Source organism: Cannabis sativa, chromosome 5, assembly GCF_029168945.1.
Source record: "Cannabis sativa cultivar Pink pepper isolate KNU-18-1 chromosome 5, ASM2916894v1, whole genome shotgun sequence".
NCBI lineage: Eukaryota > Viridiplantae > Streptophyta > Magnoliopsida > Rosales > Cannabaceae > Cannabis > Cannabis sativa.
Window position 1 is genome coordinate 72,391,588 of NC_083605.1, and position 20,780 is coordinate 72,412,367.

Here is a 20,780-nt window from a genome sequence, read left to right on the forward strand (position 1 = left end):
ACTCAAGTATAATCCAAAAAAAAATTACATCAATATTATAGTAAAATATTTTATCCTAATACATTTTTGTTGTTTTCTAAATTTCTAATGGTGAATTTATTCATATTAAATCACAAAGAGACATGTAGATAGAGTTATGTAGGGGTGAAAATCGGTCGGTTATGGTCGGTTTTTATAATTTTATAACCGACCGTTTAGAAATTATAACCGTATAAAACTGACCGTACGATTTTTGGCAGTTTTCGGTTTGGCGGTTTTGGGCGATTTTTGGCTGTTTTGACGATTTTTTGGTTAAACTATTTTATTATTTCAAAAACCGAAACCGACCGCCATGTCAAAAAAACTAAAACCCAAACCGACCGCCGAATTCGGTGATGACGTGGAACCAAAAATTCGGTTACAGTCTGGTCGGTTTGATGGTCGGTTTCGGTTTTTCGATTTTTATGAAAACTCCTAGAGTTATGTATGTGGAAATATTATTCTGATTTTTAATGTTTCGTAATAGTTGCATAAATATTTTGCTAACAGTTATTTCCCCACACATTAAGTAATTGACAAAAAAAATACTGATAAATAGTTTCTTACAGATACACATTCACATTTAACATTTTAGTTGCAATTAAGTTACACGTTAGTTGAATAATAATTTTGCTACTACAATATCATAGTATTATAAAAATAGGACTCGAAATTATCAAATACACAACTTAAATAGATAAAACACGATTGTTGTAATATTCGTTTGTATTAAATATGTTGTTTTGTGGTTTTATATTAGTTGGCTCGCAATAGATATAACTGTTGTATTAAAGTTTGATTAGAGTTGCTTTGAAGTTGACTTCTTCTTCCCCTTCTGGTCGTCAGCGTTGAAATTTTTTTCAGGCAAAGATACCTTCGACTTCTTCTTCACTAGACAATAACCACTTTTACCCACGGGGGAGTAAAATCGGAATCATCATCATCATCGATGATTAGGCGTTTCCCTTTAGCCTTGGTAACAACTGATTTATGACCTATTATTGAAGCTTTTTTTGGCAATGGAGATGGAGAAGCAGAAGATGATATAAAAAAAACTAATAAAGAAGGTACAGTAGTTAGAAGAAGAAGATGGCGAAAATTATAGGTGGGAGGTAGTTTTCGTGAGTTTTAATTGTGGATTTCGAAAGTATAATAACCGAAAGAAGAAGCCATAAAAAACATTGATTATTATTTTTAATAAAAAAACATATTGATTATTACTAATGATATTTTTTAAAAAAAAAAAACAAATAAAATAAGAAAAATAAAAAGCTTAAACCGCTGCATAAACCCTAGTGAATCATTTTCGAACATAGTCACTCTTCTTCTTCTTCTTCTTCTTCTTATCGAATCAAACTCACAAAAAATCGTTATGAACACGCAGAAATGGTGTTATTCTCAATCTCAATCTCCTCATTCATCGAAGCACTTTGAAAAATGAAGCCAACTGAAGCTGCTCTTCCTTTCTTTTTCTTCATTTTCCTCTTTTTTGTTGAGGATGCTTTTCTTTCTGCGCAATAATCTAATCACCATGGCTTCCAGAGCTTCAATTCGAGTAAGCCCTTTCTCTCCGATCCTTCATTATTATCCTCCTACTTCCAATTTTCTTCCAGCATTATCATCCGACCGTTGTATTGTAGCTTGCCCTTTGGTTTTTTTCACCAGTTTTCTACTTGTTATTCGTTTACCCTTTTCAACTAAATCGAACCCTAGTTCTTTCCTTGAAGATTTAGATAAGGAGAACTTGCGTAAAATAATTGAACAAGACCGCTGGAATGATCCTAAGTTTGTTACCTTGTTTCATTCGGCTGTGGCGCCCATTTGGGTTTCTAAGTTTTTGGTTGAATTGAAAGAGTACCCATTTTTGGCTTTGAAATTGTTTAAATGGGTTGGAAACCGAACTGGGTTTTGCCACACTACTGAGTCTTATTGCATTTTGGCTCACATTCTCTTTTGTGCCAGAATGTATGTTCAGGCCAGTGAGATTTTGAAAGAACTGGTCTCTTTGAGCTGGGTTTTGCCGGGTTGTGATGTTTTTGATGTGTTGTGGTCAACTAGGAATGTTTGTGTTCCTGGATTCGGAGTTTTTGATGCCTTGTTTAGTGTTTTGGTTGAGTTGGGAATGTTTGAGGAAGCAAACCAGTGTTTTTTAAAGATGAGGAGGTTTAAGGTTTTGCCAAAAACTCGGTCCTGTAATGAATTTTTGCGTAGGATTTCGAATTCAAGAAATGCTAACTTATCGAAGAAGTTTTTCAAGGACATGGTTGGGGCTGGGATTAACCCTTCAGTTTTCACATATAATATAATGATTAATTACATGTGCAAAGAAGGGGATATGGACAGTGCTAGAAGTATGTTTGCAGAAATGAAACACAGGGGCCTGAGGCCTGATATTGTGACTTATAATTCTCTTATAGATGGGTTTGGAAAGGCTGGGAAATTAGAGGAAGCAGTTTGTTTATATGAAGAAATGAAAAATGTAGGTTGTGAGCCTGATGTAATAACTTTCAATGTTTTGATTAATAGTTTTTGTAAATTGGGAAAACTCCCTCGAGCTTTGAAGTATCTCCATGAGATGAAGATCCATGGCTTGAAACCAAATGTTGTGACTTATAGTACACTAATTGATGCCTTTTGTAAAGAAGGGATGATGCAAGAAGCACTTAAATTTTTTGTGGACATGAGACGAGTTGGTCTATATCCTAATGAATATACCTATACTTCTTTGGTTGATGCAAATTGTAAAGCAGGTAATTTAACTGAAGCATTGAAGCTGACAAATGAGATGTTAAATGCAGAAATTAAGTTGAATATTGTTGGTTATTCTGCTTTATTAAATGGCCTTTGTGAGGATGGAAAGATAAAGGAAGCAGAAGAAGTCTTTATGGAGATGCTGAAGGCTGGGCTAACTCCCAACTTACCAATTTATTCTGCCCTTGTTCATGGGTATATTAAGGCTAAGAATATGGAGAAAGCTATGGATACTTTGAAAGAAATGAAGGAGAAAAATATTAAACCTGATTTGTTATTATATGGAACAATTATTTGGGGTTTGTGCAGCCAAAGTGAACTTGACACATCTGAGCTTGTGGTCAGTGAAATGAAGAGTTCTGGTCTAAGTGCAAATCATTACATATATACTACTCTTATGGATGCGTATTTTAAGGCAGGTAAGACTACGAAGGCACTCTCTCTTTTGCAAGAAATGCATGACTGCGGAATTGAGGTGAATGTTGTAACTTATTGTGCATTAATCGATGGCTTGTGCAAAAATGGTTTGGTCCAGGAGGCAACTAACTATTTTGCTAGGATGGTTGAAATTGGTTTGCAACATAATGTTGCAGTCTATACAGCCTTAATGGACGGGTTTTGTAAAAATGATTGCGTCGAGGGAGCTGAGAAGCTGTTCGATGAAATGCTAGAAAAGGGCATAATACCTGATAGATCTGCATTCACCACTCTAATTGATGGAAACTTGAAACATGGTAATCTTCAAGAAGCTTTGAATTTGCGTGACAGGATGATTGAAATGGGTATGGATCTTGATCTTCATGCATATACATCATTGATATGGGGTTTTTCGGAGTGTGGTCAAGTGCAACAAGCAAAAGCATGGCTTGATGAAATGACTGAGAAAGGTATCCTTCCTGATGAGATCTTATGTGTTTGTCTAGTGAAAAAATACCATGACTTAGGGAATGTAGTTGAAGCTGCTGAATTGCAAAATGAGTTGGTACAAAGGGGTTTAATTAAGGGGACAAGCAATTATACAGTTCCTGATGCTAGAACTTGAGAGCAGTTGAATGCAATTCACAACTTTTCCTAAGCAACATCGCATATTTGCCCTCCCAAAATTGAGAGTGCAAAGACCCCAGGCAGAGAAGATTTCAAATTGGTTTCTGGCTTGTGCCAGAATAAAGCTACTTATGATGATGCTGCACATCAATGGAAATCACAAACAAGTAAAAGCTTATATTGGCAGGTGCAGTTTTGTTCTCCAGACATCTTACTACAGTAGAAGTCTCATTATATCCAAGGTTTTTCCTTTTTGTAGTTTGGCAACATTAGTGCCCATGTTCTAATTTTGTATCATGTCGAACTGCAGGACGCTTCTGCCCTTTGAAGTGAATTTTGAATCCTGATTCATGATGGGGTGCTCTGTCAACATAAAGACCTGATTTTTGTTCTGATGAGCAATGGCTGAGATGAACTCCAATGCAACGGAGGTTGTAGATGCTGCAGGTGATGGCGTTGCAGTAGGATGCAAAAAACAGGTAAATTCCTTATGCATCCTATTTATAGAATGTTTTTCACGACTCTGCTAGAAATCAGGGCGGACAATCCATTGGGACCTTAGTGGAGACCGATTTTGAGAAAATCATTGTGAAATCAATTTGTTGCTATTACATGGCTTCTTTATAGACAGTTTCATATTTATGTGTTATTATTCTGGTCCTTTGTGTAATTGGAGATGTTTCTTTTCTTCATGAGACCAATTGCTTGGCACTTTTGAAGCAAAGGTAGGGATCTTATCTGTCTGTTTTCAGGGTCGGGATATAATTTTGTAATTTATTTATTTAATTTATGTTTTGATAAATTTCCCCTAGTTTTAACCCTCTTATCATCTTCTATATATTGAAATGAGAATGTGACTATTTAAAGTTGTCATCATTATATTTAATTTTGTTATCCATTTGATGTTCAATTTATTTACATAGCATATCTAGTAATAACAAATACAACATACTATCTTGTAACTTCTTCAATAATAATTTACAATGTGTGCAGGACATCACCGAAACCAATGGCCGTTCTAGTGAATAACAATCATGGAGGTGCAATTTTCAGCCTTCTCCCAATTTCTGAAAGAACTGAAGAAAGAATACTAAATCAATCTTTCTACACTTCTCATGACATTTCAATCAGTGATTGCACATGGGTAAGATCTTTTATTTCCATTTTGTTCCCCTGTTTATCTTTTTTCTCTCAAGTAATAGTGCAGCCATACATCATTCCCTATACATAGAGCGAAAATAACAATTTTTTATTATCTTTTTTGGCTAATTAGGATTTTTGCTCCTCGAATTGGGATGAAGATTTGTGGAAAGTATTTTGTAATTGTAAATTTCTGGGCAGCGGTTTAGAGTTGAATACATGTCTGGATTAAAAAGTCAATATAGTTTGTACCAAGTGAAGATTTTTTGATCATGGATAAAATGGAAGGTCCAATAGCTATACTTAAGTTAGATGTGCCTATAGACTTAAATGGATGATTATTTTTCCGCCACTTCAGGCTAGCTCAAGTGGTTGGGAATGTGAGTGTGTTTCGGAGGTGGAAGCGGTTCAAATCCCCATTCCATTGTACTGAAACTATGCTGCACGATTTACTAATGACCTAATCTTGGTTCCCACCATGTATATTTGTGAGTCAAGTATTTGCTTCTGAACTTAAAAACATGTTGACAGCATAGTGTGAAGCATGTAGAAGTACAGACAAGGGCCGACCTTCATGCTGCGTTATTCCAATCCAAATACCAAGAACCGGATTGTGTTATCGAGGTTGCTGCTGTGAGCTCTATTGATTCCAATGCTACCTTCCACAGGTTGTTACCTTATGTTTCTGTCATTTCTGCTTCTCATGTAAGTATTTTGAGAGTTTACTCATCAAGCTGCGGATAGTGCTTTAAGATTCCTTCTAAGGGTTCCTGTTGAAGATTCTGTATCTGATTTTTTCTTGTTGCATAGTCCCACCTATCAAGTACTCAATATTTAGGTGATTTTGCTTCCTCGAATAAAATTCGTTTTATTTTATAAAATAACTTACAAAGGCAAAACAGATTTAATTATTTCTGTTCTCTTTGTGACAGAATAGATATAGAATACCATTGTGTATAGTACCACTTACTATGAGTAATGTTGATCACAACAACACCAGCTTCTTTAGAGAAGGGTTTGTAGTCTAATGTAATAACACCAGCTTGTTCTTGTTACCACCTTCCTCTATACAACTTTATTTTTTTTGTTAATGACTTAAATTCGATTTTCATGATTAATAACTTAATTATAAAATTTAAATAATTAATTGTTGTTATGTTACAAAAATGTTTACATAGATACAGAAACTTGATATGTTTAAGTAATTTATCAATAGAAGATAGAAATAAACATAAAATAAAGAATGCTCAAAATTATATATGGTATTTGTAATTTTTATAAATTGCTACTAGTTTACGAGGCTACACCCAAAGATAAGATTTATTAGTTAGATTTTAAAAGTACAAAGTAATTGACTTAAACAAAACTTAGATTCTCTCTACTGTTTTTGTTGCAAGTTTGATATACTCTTATTAGTTAAATAAATCTCCTTAAGTTATAAATGTTTGAACTCTTTTCAAATTACTTGATGAATGCTTGTTCCATTTTGATGCAAGATTTGTAAAAAATTTCTCTCGAAGATAGCAGTGCTTGCTTCCTTCCAATGCAAGATTTAGATAAAATCTTCTCAGAAGGTTGTTATTCACCTTCTTCACTTTGAGAATTTGCTTCACACAAAAGTAATTACAAAGACACACTGGTTAAGAACTTTGGTGGGAAAACCATACACTTTCACCTAGAGTTGATTTTCAGAGAAACAGAGTATGGAAAATAAAGAAGAATACATTGTATTTCATTTATTGAAGGAAATGAGTACAATGGTTATTTATACACTTAATGAGAGCTTAAGTAACGGTAACAGAATCTTTAGCTAACATTCTAACAGTTAGTTGAATACAAGAACTTAACAACCTATAACAACCAAGTCTAACTAACCAATTTCATTTATACTATCAACATCCCCCCTCAAACTGGAGTGGGAAGTTCCCAGAGACAGTTTGTGACATAAGAAGTTAAATTTTGGCAGAGTTAATGGTTTGGTAAACAAATCAGCTGGTTGTTCTTCAGTAGGTAATAACAAACAATGAGTTTTCCTTGTGTTACAAGCTCTCGAACATAGTGAACATCGACCTCAATATGTTTTGTTCTTGAATGAAATACTAGATTAGATGCCAATTGTTGAGCTTCTTGATTATCACACCAGATAGTCAGTTTGCCAACTATATTGTTTCCAATTTCCTCTAAGACAGAGATAGTCCAAACCACTTCAATGACAGTAGTGGATAAGGACCTATACTCAGACTCTGTACTAGATTTGGCCACTAATTTTTGTTTTCTTGATCTCCATGATATAAGATTGCCTCCAAGTTTAACACAGAACCTAATTGTTGACTTTCGATCATCTAAATTGTAGGGCCAATCTGCATCTAAAAAGGCTTCTATACTGAGATCTGTTGCTTGTGTAAAGATAATGCCAAGTTGTAGAGTACCTTTGATATATCTAAGGACTCTTTTACAAGCATTCCAGTGAGCAATAGTAAGATTTTGCATAAATTGACTTAGCTTGTTTACTGAGAAGGCTAAGTCGGGTATGGTTACGGTGAGATATTGCAGGGAGTCAATGGTGCTTCTATAAAGAGTTGAGTCAGAAAATAGCTCACTGTCTGAGGTGTAAAGTTTGTAGCCATGGCACATGAGTGTAGTGCAGGATTTAGATGTATCCATATTGGTTCTTTTTAGGATATCAAGAGCATATTGTGACTGGGATAGTAGAAGCTTGTCTCCAGTTTTGTGTGCTTGAAAACCAAGGAAGTAGTTCACTGTCCCAAGAATTTTCAGGGCAAACTTGGACTGAAGATCAGTGATAACTTTGTGAACATCTGTTGAATTTGCACCTGTAATTAAAATATCATCTACATATACTAAGATTAGTAGAAGTTATCAATTTTTGTAGCTGGAAAATAGGCTACTATCAGAAACTGAATTGATAAAACCCTGTGACAATAGAGCTATTTTTAGCTTGGCATACCAAGCCCTGGGTGCTTATTTTAGGCCATTCAAGGCTTTCTTGAGTTGGCACACATAAGTGGGTAGCTGGGATCTTCAAAGCCTTTGGGTTGCTGCATATATATAAACAACTTGATCCAAGTCACCATTTAGGAAGGCATTATTAATGTTTATATGTTGTATTTTCCAACCATAGATTACTGCAAATGTGAACATAATTCAAATGGTATTAACTTTGATAATTGGACTGAAAGTATCAAAGTAATCTACCCCAATAGTTTGTTGAAAACTTTTTGTAACTAAGTGAGCTTTTAATCTCTCTCAACAGTGTCATCTGCCTTTAGTTTGATTCTATAGACCCATCTATTTTCTATAACATTCATTCCATGATGGTAAGGAATTAGAGCCCATGTGTTGTTTCTTTTTAAGGCATGATATTCCTCACCCATTGCCCTATTCCAGAGAGGATTATTTAAGGCCATCTTGAGAGATGTTAGTTATGTAGGATAACATTCATATTGTAATTCACCTGTAAGTGCTTTTGGTTTGTATATGCCTTATTTTGATCTAGTTGTCATGCTATGAGATGATTGTGAGGGCTGAGTAGTTGAGACAGGATTGGTTTGGGATTTAGTCTGTTGGGGTGCAGTGTCTATAAGATTTAAGTTCTAAATTGGTACAGAACTTTGATGACAGCTACTTGTTGTTGGTAAAGGTCTATGTGAATGGGAGATTTGAATGGTGGGAGGTTGTTGTCGGGGTTCTGGCGTGGGGTTGGCTAGAGGTTGATGAGCAGAAGTATTTGTTGTTGGTGGATTAGGGCAAGAGATTGCACTAGTTGGTATAGGCATTTGCTGTAATGTAGTAACAACAGGTGGTGAGACAGACTTTGGGGGAAATAGCTCAGAATATGGGAAACAGGCTTCATCAAATGTAACACTTCTAGCAATGTAAATTTTGCCTGAAGGATGTAAGCATCGATAGCCTTTGTGAGAAGGACTATACCCAAGGAAGACACATATTGATGTTCTAAAATCAAATTTATGTTTGTTGTATGGTCTAAGTAGAGGAAAACAAGCACAACCAAATGTTTTTAGGAAACTATAATCTAGTTTAGATTGAAACATGTTTTCATAAGGGGATACATATTGATTTTTCTGTATGGGGAGTCTATTTATTAGATATGTAGATGAGACAAAGGCATCCCACCAGAAAGAAAGAGGTAGTTGTGCTTGTGCTAGGAGTGTAAGACCCATGTCAGTGATGTGTCTATGTTTTCTCTTAGCCCTACCCTGTTGTTAATGTGTATGGGGACATGGATGTTTGAAAATAATGTCAAGATCATAAAGAATAGGTTTTAATGGTCTATACTCTCTGCCCTAATCAGCTTGAATGGATTTAATTTTGGTATTGAATTGTCTTTCTACATAGCTATTGAAATGTTTAAACACAGTGGTTGTTTCAGATTTTGCAATAAGAGGGAAAATCCAAGAAAATTTTGTAAAATCATCAATGAAACATATGTAGTATTTAAATCCTTCAGGTGAAGGGTGAGGGGAGGGTCCCCAAAGGTCTGTGTGAACTATTTCAAAAGGAGCATTAGTTCTGTTATTTGAAGAGTGAAAAGAAAACTGGTGTAATTTTCCATATTGATAGGCATGACAAATAGGCATATCAGTAGAAGAAATATGCAAGAAATTGAGAACTTTATTAAGCACTTATTTATTTGGATGGCCAAGTCTATTGTGCCACCGTTTTACAAGTTGAGAGTTTCTTGAACCAGAAGAGGAAACAACAGTATTACTAGCATTATTACAAGGGGCGGTATAGAGTGTATTTGCTTGGTACAAGGAATTATTCTTAGTGATAGTAGTTGGAAAACTTGAAGAAGAGGAATCAGTAGCATTGTGAAAAAGTTGGGGATGATTTGATAAAGGCCAACTTTAAGAGCACCCTAAAGAAGAGGGATCCTCGAGTGATTGTCCTTGATAAAACACAAATTATGAATGAAAACAACAGTGACATTATTGTCACGAGTAAATTTAGAAATACTTACTAAATTCTTTGTTATGGCTGGAACATAAATATTTTTTAGATAAAGAGACTTTCTTGCAGCTAAAGTACTATTACCAATATGATCTATAGAGAAAGAAGAATCAATACCTACTACAATCTTTTCTTTGCCTTTGTAGGAGTTTTGTTGTTGAAGATTGGCACTGTCTTGGGTGACATGGTGAGAGGCACCACTGTCAAGATACCAGGCATCATCATCATGAGTTCCACTTGAAGCAACAAGGGCTTTGGGTGGATTTGGACCTTAGTTGGCATTGTTCTCATCAAGACCATTGTAAGAGATATCAAATCTTCTATAACACTTTTGAGCTGTGTGGCCAATGTGACCACAAAGTTGACACACAAGTCAATTGTTGTTTGAGTAGCCTCTGCCACCACCATTGTTTTGTCTTTCACCATAGGAGGTCCTGCCATGACCTCAAAAAGTATTGGATCCACCTCTTCCATTAGGGTTAAGAGGGCCAGATTGATTTTTCTTGAATTGAGTATAGTTGGTTGTAGCTCCATGTAGATCAATGGTAGCGTGTGCTAGATTTGCTTTGTTGCGAATTTCATAATTCTGAAGCATGAATTGAACCTCTGCAAGAGTGAGTCTTTCTCTTGAGGTTAAGTTTACGACAACAACTTCATACCCTGTTCCAAGACCAGCAAGAACATAAAGAATGAGTTGCTCCTCTGTAATTTGCTTTCAAGCTGCAGAAAGACCATCTGCAAGATTTTTCATCTTGAGAAGGTATTCATCAATGGCTAAAGAGCCTTTCTTGGTTGATTGAAGTTGATTCATCAGATGAGTTTGGTGAGCTTGAGATGCATTTCCAAATAATTGTTCGAGTATGGTCTAGATTTTAGAGGCAGACGCACAATTCACCACATGTCCAATTATAGATTCAGAAATAGTTGACATTAGCCACGACAAAAGGAATTGATCTAAGCGCATCCATCTATTGAATTCAGGATTGCTTACCATTGTTGTTGATTCAGGAGCTTAGCGAATTCTTGGTTGAGGTCGATTCTGGTTGAGAAAAATTCCTTCCAAATTGTGGTCTCTGATTGCAGGGAGAACTTGAGATCTCCAAAAAAAATAGTTGTCTCAATTTAATTGCAGAGGTAGAACAAACATTGTGGTTGGAATAACAGAATGAGGTGCTGCAACATCGGAGGAGGATGAGGCCATTGATGCAACCGTGAGCTCTGATACCAAGTTGATTTTCAAACAAACAGAGTATGGAAAATGAAGAAGAAGACAATGTATTTCATTGATCGAAGTAAATGAGTACGATGATTATTTATACACTTAATGAGTGCTTAACTAATTGTAACAAAATCTTTAACTAACATTCTGACAGTTAGTTGAATACAAGAACTTAACAACTTATAACAACCAAGTCTAACAAACCAATTTAATTTATGCTATTAACACCTAGCATGTAACTCCATCCAACTTAGCATCTTCCCATTCCATTGATTATAGTCACTTCTCCACTATCATCATCCCCCCTTTGTACATCCATAATTCCTCCTCTATCACCTTGTTTGCTTCCACGCTAGTAGCAACTATAAAACCCATAGTAGTGCTCATAGTGTCTCCTTTATAGATTTTTGTATCACAATTTAGGGAATTTTCCCATTCTTCCAAAGGAAGTCCTTCAGAAGTTAACATTATATTATTTTTTTTCACAGATACTCTCCCCACTATTGATTTATCTATAAAACCTTCTGGTCTTTCTTCTTCAACCATCCATTCCTCATAATCTTCGACTTATTCTTCACACAAGTCTTCCTTTTCTTTCTCATTTTTTTTCATTCACAGTTTCTACTATTTCATCGTTAGTCTCTTCCTTTGCCTCCACTGCAAGATTACTTCTTTGCTGCTAACTCATCAACTGTACTACTTCTAGTTGCCATGAAAACCAAACCTTCAAAACCAAAACAAAGACCTAAGATACCAGAAAACTAATGGTCACAATGGACGTGTGAAAGACTCTCATAGGGTTACTTAAGTCCTCACGACAACTAAACTTTTTTTTCTCTGAACCAATAGAATAACTCCAATCTATATAATGTAAAAGTAAAAGATCTTTTTATTATTATTTTAAAATTATATATATTATTTTTTTTTTTGAAATCAAAATCACATTACAGCTTACAAAGGATTAAGCATGTCTCGTTCAATAGCAAGACTTGCACAAGGAGGAGTAACCCCAATCCACATAGCACTAGCCTTGTTCAACAAAACATAATTGGCTAAAGTATATTTTAAAATTATATATTAAAAAATAAGAGTACACATTTATACTTGAAACCCACCCAGTCCAAAAACCGACAAATAGGTTTTAATTTTCTAATAATACTTAAAACCTACCCATTAAAGTCTACAAATCATAAATTTAGTTGGAAGACTTTAATTTATAATGATTAAATAAACAGATATATAAGTGAACATAATACATACTCAAACAGAATAAATTTGATCCAACAGTTAGTTAAAGTGACATAATACATACAAGATACAACCCAAGAGAAGAGAACAAAATTTGTTCCTTATGTATGTTATGTAATTATATCTTAGTTTGAAAGTGAAACTAAAAGGAAGTGGCACGTGGCTCATCATAGACCTATCATGTGACCTTTCTCTTTTCCTTTTTATTCATTCATTTGTATTTTGCAAGTGGGTCCCTACTCTTTCTGTTTTATTTCTTTTCTACCCTTAAAGATTCACTTCTTACTCACTTAGTCACTTTCTCTGACTCGGTCACTCTCCCATTTTAAAGTCCTTTTCTTCATCTTCTTCTTAATCTGCTTGTCTGTAACTAGTGGTACTTTGTAGAGAAGAGAGAGAAAGAGCCTCAAAGGCACTCACTTTATTGGAAAATCCACCCTTAACACACTCACTCACTACTCATCACTGTGTGACTCAAACCATTTTTCAATTACTGGTCTCCTCACTCAGTCAACTGTATTAGCCACCCCACCACTCAAGTTTTGTTCTTTTCTGCTTTGATGTTGAAATAGCTCTAAAACAATGGGTTTTGTGTAGAGACAGAGAGAGAGAAAGCGAGCGAGATATAGAGTTAGAGACAGAGAGAGTGTGAAGAAAGTGAATCTCTTTCATATGGGTTGTTTTCAGTCTAAGACTACTCACCTCCATTCCCCTGATAACCCCACTGCTCAGCCCGACCCAGGTATTTTATTTTCTGATTCTTAGTATTCTTATTTGGGTTTTTGAGATTGATTGTTAAATGGGTATTTTGTTTTTTGGGTTTTGAAGCTGATGAGAATCAAGTTGAGGAAGAGGATCGAACTCCGGTGTTTAAAGAGTATGGTCTTAGCGAGCTTCGAAAGGCTACAAATGGGTTTAGTACTAACTATATTGTCTCTGAGAGTGGTGAGAAAGCTCCCAATGTGGTTTATAGAGGGAAGCTTCAGAATAATCGATTGGTAGCTGTTAAACGCTTCTCCAAGCAATCGTGGCCTGATGCTCAACAATTCGTGGTAAGAGAAGAGACTACACTTTCTTTTTCTTCTTCTGATTGGTTGCTGAGAAAGTGAAAGAGAAAGGAAAAGAAAAGTTGTTGCCTTTTTTTTTTTTTTTTGTGGAAAGAAGTGTAATTGGGTCGTTTGAGTTTTATACATTGTTCTCTTTTTTGTGTTTTTAGTATTAGGCGATGCATTAGATATGAACTAGAAGAGGAAGAAAAAAAATCTGGGCTCTTCTGGTTTTGAACTCAAATGGGACATTTCATATAGATTTAAGCTATTAATTTTTCCTATTTTGTTTTCCTGGTAAACAAGCATGGGGCCTTCTTGCATTTTGCTTAAAAGGGTACTGAGTTTGATTAATCAGGCTGAGGCAGCAGGAGTTGGGAAGGTGAGGCATACGAGATTAGTGAATTTGATTGGTTGCTGTGCTGAAGGGGATGAACGACTCTTGGTAGCTGAGTATATGCCCAATGATACTTTGTCCAAGCATCTCTTCCATTGTATGTCTCAATCTCAATCTCAATCTCAACTCAATCACTTCTTTTGTTTTTAGTTCCTTTTGTTTGGTGAAATAAATGCACCCCAAAAGTTTGTCTTTTCAGTTTTCACTTTTCTGTCTTTTTCTTTTTCTTTGTGAAGGCCTAACACTTCTCAAGTATATTTTTATTTAGGACTTTTACTGTTGATAAATGTGCCCTTTTAAGATAAAGGTTGGCTCACATGAGTGTAGTTTAATGCATTGTTTGGATAACAGTATCGACTAAGTGCATAAATGCGGCTGTAAATTCTTCCATTGCTATTTATTTTGAGTCCTTTTTTTTTCAACTTTGTATTTATTATTTAACTGCATCTCTGTCCAGAATTTAGTTTTCTTGTTTTCATACTGATATTTGTAGCATCGTTTGTTGTAGGGGAAAAACAGCCACTGCCATGGGAAATGAGAGTTAGAGTTGCTTACTATATTGCTCAGGCCCTTGACCATTGCAATGCAGAAAACTGGAAGATTTATCATGATTTAAATGCCTATAGAGTACTCTTTGATGAGGTATGTTGTAAATGTTGTCATTAAATTTTCTGTTAGTACAGTTGCCTAATTATGCTGCTTCCTTTTATTTTGCTTTTTTGAATCCAAAGACATTTATAACCGTTCAGACGTGTCAGCTTTCATGAAAAAGCTTATTCTTTTGCTTTCATTGCTTAAATTTATCACTTATTCCTGGTGCAGTTATTGTTATTTATGCCTGTTTTATTATACTTGACTTGCTCCTTCAGCAAGAGGTATTCATTCTCAGTGTGGTCCAATCAGTTGTACCACATGTTTGTGCTTTCTTTATAGCATTATAAAGTATAAGCTACAAGGTCATTTTCTTTGTGGTCCTACATAGATCCAGAGAAGCATTTATGCATATGTAGTTTTTTAACTTAAAACATGCCTGAGCTTCTTACAACCACTGGTTCATCTAGTAAATAAAATAGTCAACATTTTTTTTGCCATTGACCAAACACTTATATTTCGAGCAAGCTTTTCGCATTCAGTTGTGTGCATAATGTTAGATCCATGTTGTTTCGAGTCTTCTCTACATTTCAATTATGGGGTAGGAATATACTGTTCTTTAGAGTCTTTTCTTCTCTCACATTACATGAGGCTGTCGTTGCCTTGTTCACAGGTCATGAGTGATTCGAGTTTGAGCTTCTAATGTCTTAATCTCTCACATTTCTTAATCTAGTCATCTGCATTTATTGCAAATAAAATTGGGTACATGGCAAATTTATGGCCTGAAGCTCAAAACAGGTTGTAAGCTCTTATTGTGATTTTGGATTACACATAAGTTGTGAACATTTTACAGGATGGCGACCCTCGTTTGTCTAGTTTTGGCCTAATGAAAAACAGTCGAGATGGTAAAAGCTACAGTACTAACTTAGCTTATACTCCACCTGAATTTCTACGCACAGGTAAGTTTTCTCAAAATTATTACAATGGTCAAATTTCACATATTTAAGGCTGCAAAACTGGTAAAATAAGTATTCTGCATGTCGCTATTTCGCTTCACGTGAAAATATAATTTGGTCTTATTTCTTCATGCTAATCTTTGATAACTGTTCTGATCAATGGAAACATGAAAGTTCATACTCATATTTATGAAATTGATCATAGTCAAATATATGCAGGCAGGGTCATCCCAGAGAGTGTCATCTACAGTTATGGAACCGTTCTATTGGACCTTTTAAGTGGGAAACATATTCCTCCAAGCCATGTATGTTGCCTTTTGTTTTCTTCATGTCGCATTTTTTCACTTCCTGGACTAATTTCTATTAAACAGATTTTGTGATTGATATGACATTCTATTTCATTTATTGACATGATGAAAATAAATGTTGTAAATGCAGGCGTTGGACTTAATAAGGGGGAAAAGTGTACTGTGTTTAATAGATTCATCATTGGAAGGGCAGTATGAGAATGATGATGCGACTAAATTGGTTGAGCTTGCTTCAAAATGTCTTCAGTCCGAGGCTAGGGACAGACCTGATACTAAGTTTCTTCTCACATCAGTGGCACCACTTCAAAAGCAGAAAGAGGTGAAATTTTATGTTTTCTAATAGTCCACTAATTTGTTCTATGAGGACTTGTTTCACACCGCATCCTGTAATGTTATTAATTATAATTATTCCTTTGTGAAGGTGGCTTCTCATGTTTTAATGGGCTTACCTAAAAATATGATCTTGCTTCCGACTATGTTATCACCCCTTGGGAAGGCTTGTGCAAGGATGGATCTTACTGCCATTCATGATATTTTGCTTAAAACAGGCTATAAAGATGAAGAGGGAGCCGAAAATGAGGTATCCTAGGCCGTATTTTCTTTGCATTCTTCCCCTTTGTGGTTTCTCTACAACTCAAACATAGTTTATTAAGTTGTCGAAAAATAGTGAATGAGTAGAGTTAACAAGTGTGCCGGGATAAACTTAGCTATTGAATATGCACTCAAGTCAATTAAGGGGTGCTAAATTTGTGAAATAAAGAACCGAAAGAGAGGTTAATGTGGAATGGATTGGCTGCTCTAGTGGTCTTGTGTTCGTCCATGACAAAGCTGATTATAACAAAGATTCTTGTATGAATGTAACTCAAAATACAATAGAGTTTGATTTTGGATTGTTTTGCTTACGAAACTCAGGTCATTTACTTTTTCATACTGCCCTGATCAATTTTGCTTTGTGTTTTGCTCATATGATGCTTAACATGCACAGCTTTCATTCCAAGAATGGACACAACAAGTGCAAGATATGCTTAACACCAAGAGGTTTGGGGATATTGCATTCAGGGATAAGGATTTCAAGAGTGCAATCGAGTATTATTCAAAGGTGCTTCTTTCTCCTTTTAGACTTATATGTTTCTACAATGATAATGGTCTTATGAGTGGTGAGAATCAGATATTAGGCGAATCAGATAGTTTAAAAATTGTTCGATTTGCACGAGTTTGTTGGATATTTTCTTTCTTGTAATGCTAAAACTTGCATCTCAAACTTGTTGGAGAAACAGTTAGTAGCTATGATGGCTGCACCTTCAGCTACTGTCTTTGCAAGAAGAGCTTTCTCGTACCTGATGAATGATCAAGCAGAGCTTGCCTTGAGAGACGCCATGCAAGCCCAAGTGTGCATACCAGAGTGGCCAACTGCATTCTACTTGCAGGCCCTGGCACTATCGAAACTTGGAATGGAGACTGATGCTCAGGACATGCTCAACGACGGAGCAAACTTTGAAACAAAGAGGCAGAACAGCTGGCGCAGTTAAACTCATGTCTTGTGAATCAATAGTAGGGGGTGTTCGAAATTTCTTCGATTGTGGAAAGGTACTCATTCAAATTAAAAACCAAGCTAAATCCGATTAATTTTTCTAGTAAGTTGGTTGGTTTGGAATTAGCGGTTTTGAATTGTGACACTGAAACCCATAAGGCAAAATTGACAAAAATATCATACACATGTTTTCGTTTTCGTTTCGTTATACTTATGTTTTTTGACTTTGGGGAGTGGAGATTCGAACTTTCCCTTTACTTATGTTGCTATGTGATAATGATTTAGAAACTCATTTATAGTTTTTGCTGTATTCTAACTTGTTATTTGTTTTGCTTTTAGTCTAGAGTACAACTTTTCTAGTATGAATTATTGATGTATATTTTATACTTGGAATTAGGTTTTGTTGCTGCATCATTGAGTTAAGTGGATAGGCATAGAGGCTGTTTTGGTTTTGGAGATGAGATCAACATCAATCAATGTATTTTACAAGTTTAATATTGGATAAATATCATTGTTCCTTGTATTTTGCATAATTTATCATTTGGATTCTCTGTTTTTATAAATGATAAATTAGATTTTGTATTTTTAAAAATAGTAAATTAAATTTGAAACTAATTTTTATTACGAATAAATGTGAAAAATGTAACTAGTTTGATCACAATGCTTCTAATCAAGTTATTATTATGTTCTAATTTGACAAGATTTGAGTAGAGGTTTTTTTAAAAAAAAATTGAAAAATATAAAATTTGAATTATTATTTAACAAAATAGAGAGTTGAATTGATAATTTTTATAGAACAAAAGGTTAAAAATGATATTTACTCTTCAATATTTGGAAGTCGTTAAAATTGCCTTCCTACATTGGAAAAATACGAAGAAAAAGTCGATTTTATAAATTAATACCAAGATGGTGTTAGGTTGAAACTTAAAAGTAATGAAATGAAATTGAATGAAAATAAAATAATATTTATTTCCTTGAATAAATAATCCATGTTCATAGGATTGTTTTTTATTTTTTATTTTTTATTTTTATTTTTTTAATTTTGTAAATATGCTTTAAATTTAATGATAATTTAAATGGAAGAATGAAATATTTATTTATAAATTTATTATCAAAAATACATTTATTAAAATTGTTGAAAATATATAATTTTGAGTTATCATATATAGTTGTTGGTGCGAGTGCAACTCTCGTGTTTAGTTGCCACCATTGAGTTTGGAACCCTGTACTGCCAGTGATAAGTCGGAGGAAAGTGAGGATGACGTCAAGTCATCATGCCCCTTATGCCTTGGGCGACACACGTGCTACAATGGTCGGGACAAAGGGTCGCGATCCCGCGAGAGTGCAATACGTTTTACATTTATCAACTCGCATGCGTACATATTCTTATTATAGTGTAAAGATTGTGAAGAACAAGGTCGAACTCATAAGAATTTTGTGAGATCGAAGAAAGTACATTTTTAATCTAAATTATTAAAACTCTAATCTAAATCCGAAAATAGTGAGATTTTTGGTAACAAAATAAAGTAAAGTGTTTAACAGTAAAACTAACAGTTTCAGATATTTTCAATGATATTTGAGAGAATTATTAAGATTTCAGAATCCACTTAACTGTATATATAAATTAGGCTAATTATTAATTTTTTCCCCTGAACTTTGACATGTATTAAATCGTGCCCCCCGAACTTTTTTGGCCGTTAAAAATTCCCCCCGAACTATTGATATTATTAAAATTTAAGGACTTTTGTCTAATTTCATTCAATTTTACTGTTTCAGTGATTGTTTATGTACTGAACAATGCTCCCCAGACTTTGATATCTACCAAATTATGCCCTCAAACTTTGAGATGTACTAAATCATGCCCCTTGAACTTTCATCCATGTTAGAATTTTTTTACTAAAATTAGACAAAAGTCCTTAAATCTAATAATCTCAATAGTTCAGGGGGAATTTTTAACGACCAAAAAAGTTCAGGGGATATAATTTAGTACATGTCAAAGTTCGGGGAGGGAGGGGGGGGGGGAGAATTACTAATAAGCATATAAATTTTTATGTTTATATTGATTCTCATAATTTAATTAACAATCAATCTAATTATTCTATAATAAAAATAGATTTTTCTTTACTTTAAAATCATAACTTTTAAGCATTAAATGTTAAACAATTTAATGCTAATACATAAAATCAATGAATATTATATTTAATAAAATGTAGAACCAATCATTAATAATTTCGAACTATAAAAAATACGTGATATTAAAAATAAAAAAAAAAATTATTTAAAGAAGCAAAAATCATAAGCATATATTGTTTTGAGAATCAAAATAAAAATAAATACTTAATTAAATATATTAGGTTTCATCGTCCACCTTAATAATAAGGAAACTTAGAAACCCATAAGAAAATTAATTAAAAAAAACGGTAAACTAACACTGAGCGCTTTGAGTGTTTTCTTTAGATTTTTCTGTCTGAAACTGTATTGAATTTTGAAAAACCTAAGTTTCTATTTATAAGAAGGTGAAAGGACTAATGCACAATTAAAACTTATTACAAATTGCATCGGGTAAAACTATAATTATCCAATAGTTAAAACTTGGGTGCCACGTGTCACCTCAGACTGAATGGTTTGGGTGAGGCAGTGCCACGTGGCACTCGCGGATTAGCTAAAAAAGCATGCAAGGTTGACATTTTGGGTTGCTGAAAGGACACGGTCAGGGAGGACCAGTTGCGCCTCTAGCGTGTGAGGGAGACGAGAGGCCCATAAAATTGTGAGGTGATGGAAATTTGGTACATAGCAAATGTGGTGTTAAATTTGGCACAACATTTGTTATGTGCCAAATTTACATCACCTTTTAGCACACTATTGTAACATATTTTTTTTTTTTTCTAAGTGAGATATCTTATATCTTTGTATCACTTATTTGCTTCTATAATATATCTATTGGAGATGCTCCAATATTTTTTAGACTATCTCTAATGGAAGATATAAAATTTGTACTAAATTTGATACCAAAATGAATTTGTGCTATATTTGACCCACTATTTACAATTATTTTCCAACACACAAGATGTAAAATAAGAAAAAATATAATTGATTATATTGATGGTCATTTAATATTTTATTAAGAATATACAAAAGTTATTAATTTTTATTCTTTTATTATTTAAATAATGGTAATATGGTAAATAAAAAAGGTAAAGTTTAGTAAATGTCAATTAATCATAATAATGTGAGACATTATACTAAATAAAAAAGTATATTTATTTTAGACTAAATTTAACACAATGATATATTTTGTATCTAATTTAATACAATTTTTAGCATGTGTCAAATTTAACACACTTTTAGAGTAATAATATAACACATTTTCTTAAATATACTATTAGAGTAGTAATAATATAGCAATATACCACATTTTCTTAAATATATAGCAATACACACTTTTTATAACATCATTATAAAATTATAAATGCTCTAACATTAGCTTTATTCTTTCCATAATTTGGTGTGAATCTCAGTAATTTCTCTCATTTTAAGAA

General features: G+C 34.1%; 2 protein-coding genes across 4 annotated transcripts; both read left to right on the plus strand.

Moving 5' to 3' along the window:
- Positions 1-1,036: 1,036 nt before the first annotated feature.
- Positions 1,037-6,044, plus strand: LOC115717238 (putative pentatricopeptide repeat-containing protein At2g02150). 2 transcript variants are annotated; one of them, XM_030646211.2, is made up of 4 exons: positions 1,037-4,000; positions 4,124-4,292; positions 4,807-4,957; positions 5,087-6,044. In XM_030646211.2, exon 1 carries the CDS (start codon positions 1,517-1,519, stop codon positions 3,809-3,811), a length of 2,295 nt encoding a protein of 764 aa, XP_030502071.1. In that variant the 5' UTR covers positions 1,037-1,516; the 3' UTR covers positions 3,812-4,000; positions 4,124-4,292; positions 4,807-4,957; positions 5,087-6,044. The 2 variants fall into 2 exon arrangements, with proteins under 2 accessions (XP_030502071.1, XP_030502072.1); XM_030646212.2 differs by having other exon boundaries at positions 1,038-4,000; positions 5,485-6,044.
- A 6,654-nt stretch (positions 6,045-12,698) lies between these two features.
- On the plus strand, positions 12,699-17,873 carry LOC115715972 (serine/threonine-protein kinase BSK2). 2 transcript variants are annotated; one of them, XR_004011496.2, is made up of 11 exons: positions 12,699-13,154; positions 13,241-13,464; positions 13,817-13,952; positions 14,364-14,497; positions 15,300-15,405; positions 15,622-15,707; positions 15,841-16,029; positions 16,132-16,290; positions 16,696-16,809; positions 16,988-17,297; positions 17,639-17,873. XR_004011496.2 is itself a non-coding variant. In XM_030644651.2 (10 exons), exons 1-10 carry the CDS (start codon positions 13,085-13,087, stop codon positions 17,237-17,239), a joined length of 1,470 nt encoding a protein of 489 aa, XP_030500511.1. In that variant the 5' UTR covers positions 12,699-13,084; the 3' UTR covers positions 17,240-17,873. The 2 variants fall into 2 exon arrangements, 1 of the variants encoding a protein (XP_030500511.1); XM_030644651.2 differs by having other exon boundaries at positions 16,988-17,873.
- The last annotated feature ends 2,907 nt before the right edge of the window (positions 17,874-20,780 follow it).

Excerpts from the sequence above, each read along its gene's own strand:
- LOC115717238 (XM_030646211.2), top strand. The coding sequence starts at position 1,517 with ATGCTTTTCTTTCTGCGCAATAATCTAATCACCATGGCTTCCAGAGCT.
- LOC115715972 (XM_030644651.2), top strand. The coding sequence starts at position 13,085 with ATGGGTTGTTTTCAGTCTAAGACTACTCACCTCCATTCCCCTGATAAC. Across the intron at positions 13,155-13,240 it reads CACTGCTCAGCCCGACCCAG|CTGATGAGAATCAAGTTGAG; the intron begins GTATTTTATTTT and ends TGGGTTTTGAAG. Across the intron at positions 16,810-16,987 it reads CAATCGAGTATTATTCAAAG|TTAGTAGCTATGATGGCTGC; the intron begins GTGCTTCTTTCT and ends TTGGAGAAACAG.